We start from the raw sequence: 14,992 nt of genomic DNA on the forward strand, positions 1-14,992 counted from the left end.
TTTCTATTTCGCGAGAGTCATGGTTTTGCTTTCGCGAAAGTCACGGCCGTGCCTTCCGAAAACGAAAAACGCGTTTTTTGTTTTTTTTTTGCTTTCGCGAGAGTCACGGTTTTGCTTCCGCGAGAGTCACGGTTTTGCTTTCGCGAAAGTCACGGTCGTGCCTCCCGGAAACGAAAAACGCATTTTCTGTTTTTTTTCTTTCGCGAGAGTCACGGTTTTGCTTCCGCGAGAGGCACGGTTGTGCTTTCGCGAGAGTCATGGCCGTGCCTCTCGGAAACGAAAAAACGCGTTTTCAGTTTTTTTTCTTTCGCGAGTCACGGTTTTGCTTTCGCGAGAGGCACGTGTGTGCTTTCGCGAGAGTCATGGCCGTGCCTCTCGGAAAGGAATAAAACGTGTTTTCTTTCTTTTTTTCATTTCGCGAGAGTCACGGTTTTGCTTCCGCGAGAGGCACGGGTGTGCTTTCGCGAGAGTCACGGCGGTGCCTCTCGGAACGAAAAAACGCGTTTTTTTTCCTTTCGCGACAGTCACGGTTTTGCTTCCGCGAGAGGCACGGGTGTGCTTTCGCGAGAGTCACGGGCGTGCCTCTTTCGAAAAGGAAAAAAACTCGTGCTCCCGTGGTTGGATGGTTAGAGGGACTGTGGTATCCCCAGCCCACCAGGGTTCAAATCCTGGTGCTCGCATTTAATCCTGAATTTATTTCAGGATTTCCGGCGATGCGCATTCAGTGGGAGGAGACGTTCCCGTCGATGACGAGGTGCCTACAGTAACTTCGTAAATTTTAAAATAATATGTCGGCTCAGTCTTTCGGAGGTGCTCATAAGGGTAAGATGTGTGTGTGTGCGTTTATAGAGATGAGTATATGTGCATGTATTAAAAAAACCAGTGATTTGGGGAAATCGTGGCACGAAATGCATCGTTTGCGAGCTGCGAGGAACGTATGTAAAGTGCCTCGATGGGCCACTCGTGCCTAAGTGCGGGCGTGCCAAACGGGCCACCGTGTCCGGCCCGTGTAGTGTGGGGGCCGTGCCTGGGCAGCACGACGTCCGGCACGGCCCTGTACCTAGCGTGCCTGATGGGCCGGGCCGTGCCTGGCCCGTTAAATCCAGGCGGTTTGCTCACCAGAAAATCATTCAGCTCTGAGAAAAACCAGAAAATTATTCGTTTCTCCCAAACTCCGAAAAAAAAATCAGTCGTCCACTGTTGCAACTCTCCCGGCCATGGCAGCAGCGGCGGCGCAGAGGCTTCTTGCGTCGAGCACGAAGATCGTCGGGGCCGGGCGCAACTACATCTCCCATGCCAAGGATCTCGGCAACCCTGTCCTCAAGGTCCATGCCCATCCGACCCTGACCCTCTCCCATCCCAAGACACGGGGCGCCCTTCTTCCTGCGCGGTCTCTGATCCGGTCGCGGCATCGGCGGCCTTGTTGCTCTGCTTGCAGGAACCCGTCCTGTTCCTGAAGCCCACGTCGTCATTCCTCCACGCCGGCCCGACCGCCGGCCCCATCGAGGTGCCCGAGCCGCTCGAGTCGCTGCACCACGAGGTCGAACTCGCCGTCGTCATCTCCCGGCGCGCGCGCGATGTCCCCGAGGCCTCCGCCATGGATTTCGTCGGAGGTACCAAGAGCCGTGGTTATGAGATGCCATCCCAGCGCGATAATCCCCCTTAAGAATTGTGCTGTAATGCAACAAGTGATCTGAAGAATGGTGCTCATTAGGGATCTGCATTCTTGCCTGTAGGGTACAACTAGTGTAATTGCAAAAAATTGTACGAAGAATGTACCAGTAAAATGAACTAGGAGAGTACCATGCTACAAAAACTGTGGAAACTTTGATTCAGCAATTACAAATGATTTGGACATTACTTTGGGAGAACGAGGGCAGTGGCTGTAGCAACTACGAAGAGAAAATTATTCACTTCATATTTGACAAGCTTGTTGGAAAATGCATATATGGATTCTAGAATAGATAAGTTCTTGGCCATCATTCTTATTGAATCTTAAATGCATCTTTGCTGTGCTAAATCACACTTTCTTTTGTTTACCTGTTGGACTGTTGGGTGCTGTTCTCTCGTCGTAGTGGAAAATGGCCTGATTTCCGTGTTTCAAGTGAAAGGGGAACTTGAGTGAAAAGCATTCAGTGTTTGACTATTTGTGGTGTTAAGCTTTCAGGTTTTAACTGCATGTGGTTTTGTTTGGTAGGTTTCCCCTCTTTCTTACAGTATTCTGTGAAACAGAGCCTTTGGGGGGCTTACTGTTATTGCTTCGTGTTAATGTAGTTGGCATCAACTGTATGAGTAAATCAAAAGCCATTCATTTGTTTTTTCAGTTGTGACATAGTAAATTCTATATGACTGCTTACATGTCTGGTTTCCCAGGTTATGCACTTGCTTTGGACATGTCATCAAACGATCTGCAATCAGCTTCTAAGGTTCGCACTAAGAGCTGTAGTTTTCTACTTTTCTTTAGTCTTGTTCCACCTGTTCTGTTTTATTGCTACTTCTTGCCATTCTTGCTGGTTTTTGAAACCTTAAGTATAGATAGAGTAACTTATGAAAACAAATTTAGCAAAAACCATATACCGTAGTCTCAGAATTCTCTCCTTTCCAGTGATCAGTTCAAGGAATATAGATATTTGACCTGCACAAAGAAATTCATCAACAAACATCACATTGTACTCTCAGAAGTTCCATGTTTCTACAATTGTGTGAATAAACACAAACCTGTACTTTCGTTTTGTCATGTTAACAACTTGTTACAATCTCCCCATCCAATAAATTTTACATATGTTTTGGAACTATCTTTTTGCATAACTTGGTAGTACCAACTGATCAGCATGACCTTATAAGTAAAACACTCGGTCCTATAATGTAAGATATTTTTCTTGTCTTGAACTTTCTAGTAATAACCATTGGAATTTGTAGTCTGCAGGTCTTCCTTGGACTTTGGGTAAAGTACAGGACACCTTTACTCCAATTAGTGCGGTGGTAAGCATAGTTTCTCTTTCCAATAGACCAGGACATTTACTCTTCATATGTAAACATTTGTGTCTAAAAAACCCACCTAACTTTCATTGTCGATGAGAACACCTCCCTCTGTTATTGAATCATGGTCTTCATGCTTTGACCTTTGAACGTTCTATGTATCATTTGTGTGCATTATCATGATATTTGTTAATTTTGGTGACTGTTAAATAGGTTCCGAAATCTGCAATCGCTAATCCCTATGACCTAGAACTGTGGCTAAAGGTAATTCTATAAATATGTACCGAGAATTTGTTGCAGCCTGCAATCAAAGTAATGACATTATCATTAACAAGCATTGAACAACCATATCCAGGTAGATGGTGAACTTAGGCAGAAGGGACTTACAAGTGATATGATATTCAAGATTCCTTTTCTAATCAGTTATATCAGTTCCATCATGACATTAATGGAGGGCGATGTGATATTAACTGGTAATGTCTCTTTTTCTTGCTGCTATACAGCTGTCTTAGACTTTTAGTGCGTTAAGGGATCTCTTTGTCAGTTATTTCATGGACCCTCTACAGGTACTCCTCCCGATGGCGTTGGTCCTGTCCGAGTGGGACAGAAGATTAATGCTGGTATAACTGACCTCATTGATGTAGAGTTTGATGTTGAGAGACGCAAACGTTCATTTTCTTACTGATGCAGTAAGCAAGAAATATGGTATGTGACACATTGTTTTGGGCCATACCAATTTGTGCTACTTGAGCTGATCTGTATGCAAGAAAATAAGATGTTAAGGCTGAATGCCTACTCTTGATGCAACTAAAACAATTATATTGCATTACTGAGTGATGAAACCATATTATATTTTGGCATGGAGTTCTTGTTGCCTCCTACTGACTGAAACATCTTCTGTCGTGCAATTAATAGTTCATGTAAACATAGGTTTCCAAGTTCCACTGTGGCATCGGACATGAAATCATAGAAAATGCTATTGCATCTGTGTGACTAAAATTGTGCCTAGGGTCACATGGTGTTGTACTTGACTGTATCTGGAACAATAATGCTAGATGTGATCATTGACTTGTGCTGTGAGTTGGTGAAAGTTGGTACAGTCCTTAATCGTTTCCAATTTCTTTACGAAATGCAGAAGTGCAAATCATTCCAGAGTTCTTGTGGTTGCATGCCTGGGCAAAAACTTTGTTGCCATATGCATCTTTTGCACATATGGATGTAGCATTAAGCTCCCACTTGCTGCAATATGTTGTAGAAAAGGTATGCTGTTGCTGTAGTAATAGACTGTCATGGACTGAAGGTCCATTATTCTCCCAGATTCGTGGATACTTCCGTATAAAGGCCCTCTAAGGTCCAATAGACTGTCAAGTCCCAATAGTTTGAGTAAATTGCTTATATGCTATTGAACAACTACTGGATTCACAGTATGCCTCTCATATGAGACTGAGAGGCTGACACGCAGGTCCAGGGTGTCTGAAGCTTGATTTGTTCAGTGGCAGATAAGCAACTTTTCCCTCTTACTATTAGTCACATGTGCTTATTCCGTGTGTGTGGAGACCTTCTCCAGACTTAATGTAAAGTATAGGACCATCAAACTGTACATGCCAATCCTCAGAAAAATTGTACATGCCAACCCTCAGAAAATTATGCATGCCAGATTTTTTGGTAGATGGAATTGTGAAGATTGCATTACGTCATGGAAGCGAGCGATTCACCGGACAGCAAAGACATTGCAAGGAACAGGGTGAATTGTGCCAGAATATGCACACGTGACACGCCCTGTTCCATTGTCACATCATGGACATCCATCTAATGGGCAACGGTTTAGTTTGCGGTTGCTACTTGCTAGAGTCTGTCGTGTTGAACTTTATAGACTTCTGCAAGAAAGTAGTTGTGGGGAAGTTAGCATTCTGCCTGACAAACTAGATTAACATATTGATTGTTTGCATCAATTTGGGGTAGCAAGTGATCCCCTTTCACAATATAGTACAGGTTGGAATTAATCATGATCTTGAGGTCGTTTCTGCTGGCCTGCTTTTGTTGCCTGCTCATTGTTGATATCATTATATCGATGTTGCCATGCCATGGTTGGTGACCGTAAATTATTAGTCAAACTGCGTCTTGAGCTTACCTTATGAAACCAGATTATGATGCTTCATTTACATTACCTAGGAGTGAAGGCTATGTTCCTCTATGTGAAATTCTTGTTGTAGCTAACCCCGGCTGTAAATTAGTAATTTCTATGGCGTAATTGAGGTGGAAAAGAAAAGTTCCCTACTCTTTCCTGCATGCTTTTCCACCTTCCATAGTTCTTTCAGGAAGACCTGACAATTTACTAGTGTGTGCCGTGAAGATTGAGAATTTGAATCGTAATTCTAGTCATTCACCTAATTTTGGATGCAGGAAATAAAATTCTGAGAGTACCGGAGAATCATTCTCGAGGAATATTTGGAATTTGAAGGATTTTGGGGATGCAATTTCAACCTCTGCTTTCTACCGATCCTGGTGAATATATCTGTTCCTGTGGTTGATTACGACCCGTATTAAGTTAGTGCCGGATGATGGTGCCACTTGGAGCTACGCACATTTACGTTTTTCAGTCCACCCTCTGTCAGACATGTGGCAACATTTGGCAATTGCTGCTTGCCAATTGTCTTCGCATCTGTTCATACGTATGAATTATATATGTTGCTGTATATGCATCCTTGTGGCTGATTCTATATACATCAGGTTATCAACACTTCTTTTTTTACGCTGGTTATCAACACTTGTGAGCCAATGGAACAGTTGACACCTGATATCCATTACGTATTTAGTGGTTTCTCTAGCTATTCAGTATCATCGTAGTACTCCCTCTGTAAAGAAATAACTTTAGTGATCTGAACGATCTTATATTTCTTTACTGATGGAGTATCGTTTACCAGGCAAAACCTTGGGAGGAGCCATGTGATGTGAAATTCTACCACCTAAAACTAAAACCAGATCGATGTGAATATAGCTAGCGTGCAACGAAGGTGCTTGAAAACGTCGCGCTCGACGGCAAGTAGGTCGACCAGAGTCAACAACAAGACGAACCATAGGTATCACTGCCATCACGGTAGCACAATTCCTTGAGGCTGGATCAACCATGGCAGTATGACACTTGGCTAAATGTATGTCCGACGTCCACATCACCAACGCGTTTGCTCCGCGCATCGCTGATCTCTTCTCCTTGTCCGTCTCCCGTGGCATCACCTGCCCTAACCGAAGATCAGGCTCAGATGAAACCACGAAACTTTTGGCCGAAAGAGAGAGGCCGTGTGGAAGGGGCCGCATTGGATACGCCGTCGCTGTCTTTGACGGTTTCGTCAGGCGTGGCCGCTACAGACAGACTGACACTAGCTGTAGTCTGTCTGTGGATCGGTTCCGAGGTTTACCACCGTTGCTACTTGCTGTTGTTTACACTTTGCCCCCAAGACCAAGAGCGACCACCCGACATGCCTTGTGCTCGTAGCTTTGGTTACTTTGATTCCTTCCGAAATTGCGGCGTGAATTTCCTTTGATCTGTCTGGAAGTGGCTGTACGTACGTACGCGCACACGGCGGCTGCGGGTCATGTTCCTGTTAGGATTTTGTAAGATAAGATGGATTGATGAGGATAGATCCTCCTGGTTGTTCGTTAATTGTCCTCGTGGTTTGGTTTTTCACCGTCGATTTGATGGTGTCCGTTTGTCTTCAGTTGAGGTGTCCTTGTTGGGACTCCTTTGCGACGTAGAGGTGAGGTGAATTTGTGGTTGTGGAGCATACAGAGTGTTTGTTAGGTCGTCTGTGCGGTAATGAGGTTTTATGTTTTGTGAGCAGTCCATATTTAGTCTGTTTGTATTTATTTTCGCATGATTTTGTATGCTTAATTAACTGACGAGGCAAATGCCTCTGTTCTAAAAAAAATTATAAAACAGTCATTTTTAAAAACTACACTATGGGGCTGTTTGGTTTTTGTCCACGACGACCTGATCAAATCAGGGGCAGCCAAAATATTGGCGCTGATTTTGCCCGCCCGTGATCCGCACATGATTTGGCGTTAGAATAGCTGGAGAGAGCTGTGGTGGGCTGGGTGTGCCAAAAAGTTGGAAGTAGGGCTGGAATTCGAGCCAAGTCGAGCCAGCTCGGCTTGACTCGCTAAAGCTCGTTTCATTAACGAGTTAACTCGACTCGTTACTATAACGAGCACAAATCCAAGATTGGTTCGACTCGTATAACTCGCGAGCTGGCTCATTTAGCTTGTTAAGCTCATTAATGACACGGGCTTAACATAAAATTATCAGTGCCATCAAGTGAGTACCATGTACATGACTATTGACCACAAACAACTGTACATGACCACAATGATCAGCAAGTTAGTAACATATACATGACCAAACAATCGTAATTTCCTTGAATGTCTAGGCGTTGTGTTGTGCGCCTGGGACGCAGGGTGCTTGGCTGATCTTTTGTATCGAGCCTAACGAGTTACACGAGTACTCATGAGCTCGGCTCATTTAACTCGTTTTATAAACGATCTTAAACTAAAGCTTGGCTCGACTTGTTATTTTTCTAGTTCGAGTCGATTCGAGCCGAGTCACGAGCTACTCGTTTAGCTCGCGAGTTTCGAGCTTTTTCTCCAGCCCTAGTTGTAAGCCATCCAAACACACATACATCCCTCGATCAATGCCAATATTTTGGCAAAGCTGACGATGGTTGCAATCCAAACATACTTTATATGATTTCCAGCACAAAATTGAACTTTGAATCCTTATTTCAGTGTAGTAATGGAACAGGGAGATGTCATGACTTCCTTTTTGTCTTAAAAAAAACTACGTTGTATGCAGAATATGTTACTCCCATACTTGTTGCTCAAACAGATGCGTCTGTCTAAATACATCTGTTTGAGCGACAAGTATTTATGAACGGAGTTAATAGAATTCTCTGTAATCACTCTCACCGTGCATGGTTGAAAATCCATTTAAGACTGCTCACGTAGAATAGTCTGCAACATAGACGGTTTTTATTTTATAGAATAAAAAACTACTCTAACGCGAAGTGGGATTTCTCATTTGCTTATAAGAAAAAGGGTTTCCTCCGCTTTATATTACAAAGCAACCACCGGAACGTCCAACGATAGGTGCTGGGGCTGCAGCACAAACAAGCCCAAAAAAAACAAAGAAGAAAGAAACAGAAATAAATGCCAACAACGGCAGATCAACGAAACGAAGATGACCGGCGACGGCTGCACCCTCCGGAGAAGTACCACCACGATGCCAGCACTCTGAAGCGCCGCGTACCAAGCAACACCTTCAACAAGGAGGCGACGACGACGCCGCTGTTGCCCGGACTAGTCCTAGGGTTTCCCCCGGTACGCGGGGGACAGTGGGGGGAAGGGGTGTACATGACGCCCTTCAGGAAGGTCCGGCGGCACCCACAGGCGTCGCCGCATCGGGGCCGGACGAGCCGCTAGATATTTCTCCCAACCCAAACCCCCACCACCACCCCAGACGAATCATCGTGCACCGCCCATCACGCCGCCCACCAACATGTGCCACCACGGTCACCGAATCAACTTCGCCGTCTCCCAGTGGTCACCGACACGAGACCTGGAGGGCGGGAGAAGAGATAGTGGCCTCGGGGGCATCCGCAACAACGCCGACGTGAGGGGACAACCAGCACCGCCACCGCGGAGCCGACCGGACGCACGAACAAGGGACTTACCAGGCGCCGAGGCCCGGCCGGACCCAAAAGAGTCCGGACAGCCCCTGCCGTCACGCTGCAGCTCGTCGGCCGACGAAGCCGCCACCGCCTGCAGACCACCAACCAGGGAGCAGCGTCGTCGCGCACCGAGTCGCCGGCCCGCCCTAGCCCAGATGGAGCCCGAAAGGGCCCAGATCTGGGCCGCGCAGGCGCCGCCGGCCACCAGCACCGCCACGCCGCCACGCGACCAACAGCCGCGCCACTGCACCAAGGACCACGAGGCTCGCCGGACTCCCGCCGCCGAGCCACACCGCAGCTGGCCGAGCTGCACCGCCGCCATCGGGAGGCCCCCGCGCCCCCCCCATGAGCGAGCGGGGAAGGGACGGCCCGCCGTCGCCGGCGCCGCGCGGGCAAGGCCCGGCGAACCCAGCCGGCGGCGGCGGGGAGGGAGATGGACGGGGAGGGGGCTGGAGGAGAAGAGCCGCAGGGGCCCGCCCGTCGCCCACGGGGGAGGGGGGCGAGCAGGCGGACGGGGGCGCGGGGGAGGAGGAGAGGGAGGCGGAGTGCGCGAGGCCGGCGGTCGGCGGCGGCGGGGGGCGTGGGCGGAACCCTAGTCGCGGGAGCCGCCTAGTCGCGGGGCGGGGGGCCTTCTCACTTGCTTGTGGAAACCTTCGGCGCTGGATTCGGTATAAAAATGGAGGTGGTAGCACAAAAAATGCGCTGCTTGACCGAATCAACTCCCCAAACATATCTCTCAAAAAAACTCCCCAAACATATATACATATAAAGTATGTAAAAATAACATGACATTCAGTAAGCACCAAAAAGATGATATTTGGCCGTATTATGGACCTCGTCAAAGCGTAAAATGAACTAGACATTGTACGTGTGCATGCTTAGGCACCAGGCAATGACCAAACGCATCATCTAGAGCATAAGTGAAATTCTAGGCAGTGCAAGCAAGTTGTCCAGTCAATTAGGAAATCATGTCATATTGCATAGACAGTCCAAATGGCTCATATTCCAATGGCAGTAACTTGTTATTTACTCACCTACATATTCCAAATCAATATCATGTAACATCCCAAACACACGGCCTCGCTTATGCCTAGTGCTTTTTCCAACAAAAGAAACTGATACTTTTGAACTTAGCAAAATTTATGTCCACAAGTTTGGAAAAGTTGAGGAACAATATGGTTATTTGTGGTTTTGTTTTAGTGAACTATCTGTATTTTATGCACACGCCGGACATCCCCTCATTGCGATTGTATCATCTTGATATATTGATCGAATGCAAATGCCTTCTATAAAAAAATGTACTTGTTGTAATGGAAACACTATAATATTGACATGAACATCCCATGGACTAACACCAGAGCATCCAGTCTGCATTGCTCGTCATCGAGCACTAACACCAGAGCACCCCATGGATATCACCATGAACACGTCATCAACATTACAAGTTACTAGACCAATGAAAAGGGCTCGTGGACGTGCTATCGAAACCGAGGTGACTTCCTTCCTAGCCAAGCTTCCTATACAGTCATCTGAGACATGACTTCTACATCAAGCCGAAATGCTATGTATGCTTAGTTGTGACGGAATTGAACATGGAAAGTGAAGGAAAAATGCCCCAGAGGCAATAATAAAGTTGTTATTTATATTTCCTTATATCATGATAAATGTTTATTATTCATGCTAGAATTGTATTAACCTGAAACTTAGTACATGCGTGAATACATAGACAAACAGAGAGTCCCTAGTATGCCTCTACTTGACTAGCTCGTTAATCAAAGATGGTTAAGTTTCCTAGCCATAGACATGTGTTGTCATTTGATGAACGGGATCACATCATTAGAGAATGATGTGATGGACAAGACCCATCCGTTAGCTTAGCACTATGATCGTTTAGTTTATTGCTATTGCTTTCTTCATGACTTATACATGTTCCTATGACTATGAGATTATGCAACTCCCGAATACCGGAGGAACACTTAGTGTGCTATCAAACGTAACAACGTAACTGGGTGATTATAAAGATGCTCCACAGGTGTCTCCAATGGTGTTTGTTGGGTTGGCATAGATCGAGATTAGGATTTGTCACTCCGTGTTTTGGAGAGGTATCTCTGGGCCCTCTCGGTAATGCACATCACTATAAGCCTTGCAAGCAATGTGACTAATGAGTTAGTTTCGGGATGATGCATTACCGAAAGAGTAAAGAGACTTGCCGGTAACGAGATTGAACTAGGTATGGTGATACCGACGATCGAATCTCGGGCAAATAACATACCGATGACAAAGGGAACAACGTATGTTGTTATTCGGTTTGACTGCTAAAGATCTTCGTAGAATATGTAGGAGACAATATGAGCATCCAGGTTCCGCTCTTGGTTATTGACCGGAGACGTGTCTCGGTCATGTCTACATAGTTCTCGAACCCGTAGGGTCCGCACGCTTAACGTTCGATGACGATTTGTATTATGAGTTTATGTGTTTTGATGACCGAAGGTTGTTTCGGAGTCCGGATGAGATCACGGACGTGACGAGGAGTCTCGAAATGGTCGAGACATAAAGATTGATATATTGGACCATGTTATTCTGACACCGGAAGTGTTCCGGATAGTTTCGGGTAAAACTGGAGTGCCGGAGGGGTTACCGGAACCCCCGGGGGAACTAATGGGCCACCATGGGCCCTATTGGAGAGAGAGGAGGGCGGCCAAGGCAGGCCGCGCCCCCTCCCTTGGAGTCCGAATAGGACAAGGGAAGGGGGGCGGCACCCCCCTTTCCTACTCCCTCTCCCTCTCCTTCATTCCCCCTCTCTCCCTCTTGGTGGAATCCTACTAGGGCTTGGAGTCCTAGTAGGACTCCCCTCTTTGGGCGCGCCCCCTAGGGCCGGCCGGCCTCCCCCTCCCTCCTTTATATACGTGGGCAGGGGGGCACCCTAGAGCACGTCAAAGTTTCTCTTAGCCGTGTGCGGTGCCCCCCTCCACGGTTACACACCTCGGTCATATCGTCGTAGTGCTTAGGCGAAGCCCTGCGCCGGTAACTTCATCGTCACCGTCGCCACGCCGTCGTGTGATGAAACTCTCCCTCGGCCTCAACTGGATCAAGAGTATGATGGACGTCATCGAGCTGAACGCATGCTGAACACGGAGGTGTCGTACGTTCGGTGCTGAGATCGGTCGGATCGTGAAGACGTACGACTACATCAACCGCGTTGATAAAACGCTTTATGTCGTGGAATTGTCACGGCAGATGTCCTTAGTGTCAGGACTTAGTCGCGAGGCCAGCGCATCTATGTGGTAGCTTGAGAGGGGTTGAGCGGAATCGAGAGACGCAACACAAGACTAGGATTTAGACAGCTTCGGCCCCGGGAAACATCATCCGGTAATAGCCCTACATGCTGTTTGTGGCTAGGTCTTATTATGCTCATGAGAGAGTCGCCGGTAAGCCGGCTCTTTGTGTCTAGCCCTAGATATTGTTTCTTGTTTCTTGTCTCTCTTTGGGGAGCCCTGCCCCCTCCTTATATAAGTTGGAGGGGCGGGTTACATATGGAGTCCTAGTAGGACTAGGGCTAGTCTATCTTTTCTTACAAGTTGAATACAAGTCCGGGTCTTGCTTCCGCGTAAAGGAAATATTCGTCATCCCTTTCCTTTTAAGCCGGCCCACCATCACATGAGCCGGCCTTCTGGGACTTGGGCCTAGTCTTCTATCTGACCCGCCGTCGGGGTCATCCGTGAGTCGTCAGGCTCGTGAGTTGTCTGACAGTGAGCCGCCAGACCCGTGAGCCGCCAGTCCTCCGCCGGGTCATCGGTGAAATGCCAAGTCCGGCCAGGTCATACTTCCGGCCGAGTCATACCGCGGGGTATATCCCCGACATTAGCCCCCAGTTTAATTTGGATTTATTCATGTTAAACTGATCCTGTAAAATAAACACAAGAACAAACTTGATAGGTTGTGCTCCGGGTTAAATTTTTGTAAGCCGGCACTTGATCATCCTTAAGTCCTTGTCATCTCCTCCTTCTGGAAAATCCGGGTCAATAGACCAACTTCATAATATATTGGCTTGTAGAAGAAATATTGTAAATAAAGCATCCATTTGAGTCGGCCTTCAATGCTCTGACTTGACAAAAATATTGGTCTTGAAATATCCAACAGATATTCAGCCGGCTTGAGAATGTAGAACTTGCCGATTTATGATTGCCAAAATTGCCGGGTTATAAATAAATGATGCCGGGTCATGATTGTTGCAGACACCAGGTTAATCTGGTCTACTCCAAACTGAGAATTTAACGATTTTTTCTCCCTTATATGCATATCACCTGTAGCCCCCAAGCACCGGGTTGCCATGCTTGCAGCAACCTGGGACTTGTAATTGCCTTATGCTCATGAAAACTTCAACCAGTGTAGCCCCCAAGGGCCGGGTCATTATGCAATAATGAGCAGGAACTTTGTGGATATAACCATGTAAACTTGAACTTTTGACAGGACCAATTGATAGCCCCCAAGGGCCGGCTCATTTAGAATGTTATGAGTCGGGTCTTCAATAAGTTGAGCAAAAATGACTTTGCATTAGCCCCCAAGTGCCATGGTATATGCTGGCAGTAACATGGGACTTGCATATTCGATATAATATCAATTTGAATAATGTAGCCCCCAAGTGCCGGGTCGTAAGCCTGCAGCGACTCGGGACTATTCCTTCCATTGTATAATAAATCATATCCATTGATAAAATAATAGCTAGTGCGCCAAAGCGACTTTGAATACCTCATCTGTTGATAAGTAAATCCGGAGCTTAAATACTCGGCGGCTCTTGGCCAATGGCAACTTAATACGCCTCCATTGTAAGCCGGAACTTTTATAACCCGGCGGCTTATAGCCTTTGAGAAAATCAAGAATTGATAACCCTTTTGAGACACCAATTTCAATCTTTGATGATGGACTTGAACTTAATCATTTATGTAAGTCATAGCTCTGTAAATCCTACACAGAGTTTAAACAACATATGTCCCGGTGACTTAACGTCAAAAGGCAGGACGGGTAACCACCCAAATGTAGTCTTATCCTGCACACAAGTAGATCACAAAATCCCTTGACGGTTTACCGCAGGGCGGGTCATAATATGTCACATATAACCATTGTGATATTGAATTTGTACTGCCGGTTTACATGACCTGTGCAGTAAGGGTGATAACCCAATCTTTAGAAATCAAGACTTTCAAATGTTTATGATTGTCATATGATGGCGACTTATCATCCAAAGTCAAACCGGGTTAAATAGCAACCACTCATATACACTTTAGATATGATCAAAAGAGCTTCAAATAAAATCCAAAAACTGTTTGCAAAAAGAGACTTCAAAAAATTTGAGGCTTCTGATTCGAATACGATCAGAAAACCGTCCCAAAGGGGTTAAGCTAAGATTCGAATACGATCATATAGCCCCCAGTGGCTTTGGCGTTGCCGATCAAGAGGGTACCGACAGCTATGTTCTCTTTGGTTCGAATACGACCTATGTTTGAACAGGAAGCTCCCAAATGACCTTGAGAGTTGTTTAACGACGCTGATTCGAATACGATCCACGTCGGTTCCCAAAAGGGGTTGAGTTATGGTTCAAATATGACCAAGAAACTCCCCAATGAGCTCGGCAGTGTGCCGATCAAAAGGGTATCGACAGCTATGTTCTCTTTGGTTCGAATACGACCTATGTTTGAACAGGAAGCCCCCTAGTGATCATGAGAATATTTAACGACTCTGATTCGAATACGATCAGGGTCACACCAAAAGGGTTAAGCTAAATTCGAATACGATCAGCTCCCAATGGTCCTTAAAGTAGGGTACCTATGTTTGAGTTGTGCTTTGTAACAGACTCTTTGGTCCCTTTAATTTTCCCTGAGAACTCGAACTTTGCAAGAGATAAATTCTTTTTGAACCAGAAATTCTTTAAACCAGATATTGAGAGTTTCAAAGTTTTGTGATAGACAAATTTACCTTGAACCGGATTTTAAACCGGATATTTAAGAGCTTCAATGCCTTGTGGGAGATGTCAAGTCTCTTGAGCCGGATTTAGACCGGACTCCTTCTTTTTAAGACAGAAATTTTCTGACGGCCTTTAAACTTTTTACCAATATGGCGGTAGCCTCGGGTCCGGGTTATTTTCCCCTCCAATGACCCGGAGTTCTTGAGCCTGCTGAAACTGGCACGATTTGTTGAGTCATGTCATTATAGCCCCCGAGTCTCAAGACGACTCAAGGAGTTGGCTTGAGATTCTCCATATTTGACCATAGCATAAGGTGTATATCATTGGTGTT

The 14,992-nt window shown here is 46.2% G+C and overlaps 1 protein-coding gene across 1 annotated transcript; it reads left to right on the forward strand.

Annotated features, from left to right (window-relative positions):
- Window positions 1-1,146: 1,146 nt before the first annotated feature.
- LOC109762923 (oxaloacetate tautomerase FAHD2, mitochondrial) lies at window positions 1,147-5,731 on the forward strand. Its single transcript, XM_020321807.4, has 8 exons — window positions 1,147-1,325; window positions 1,439-1,613; window positions 2,374-2,426; window positions 2,920-2,982; window positions 3,193-3,243; window positions 3,335-3,452; window positions 3,546-3,684; window positions 5,383-5,731. The coding sequence occupies exons 1-7, from the start codon at window positions 1,218-1,220 to the stop codon at window positions 3,662-3,664; spliced, it is 687 nt and encodes a 228-aa protein (XP_020177396.1). The 5' UTR covers window positions 1,147-1,217; the 3' UTR covers window positions 3,665-3,684; window positions 5,383-5,731.
- The last annotated feature ends 9,261 nt before the right edge of the window (window positions 5,732-14,992 follow it).

This window comes from Aegilops tauschii, chromosome 4, assembly GCF_002575655.3.
Source record: "Aegilops tauschii subsp. strangulata cultivar AL8/78 chromosome 4, Aet v6.0, whole genome shotgun sequence".
Lineage (NCBI taxonomy): Eukaryota > Viridiplantae > Streptophyta > Magnoliopsida > Poales > Poaceae > Aegilops > Aegilops tauschii.

Bases quoted from the DNA above. Each gene is read 5' to 3' on its own strand.
- LOC109762923 (XM_020321807.4), top strand. From the start codon at position 1,218: ATGGCAGCAGCGGCGGCGCAGAGGCTTCTTGCGTCGAGCACGAAGATC. The intron at 2,983-3,192 runs GTAAGCATAGTT...ACTGTTAAATAG, and splicing joins TTACTCCAATTAGTGCGGTG to GTTCCGAAATCTGCAATCGC. The intron at 3,453-3,545 runs GTAATGTCTCTT...GACCCTCTACAG, and splicing joins GGGCGATGTGATATTAACTG to GTACTCCTCCCGATGGCGTT.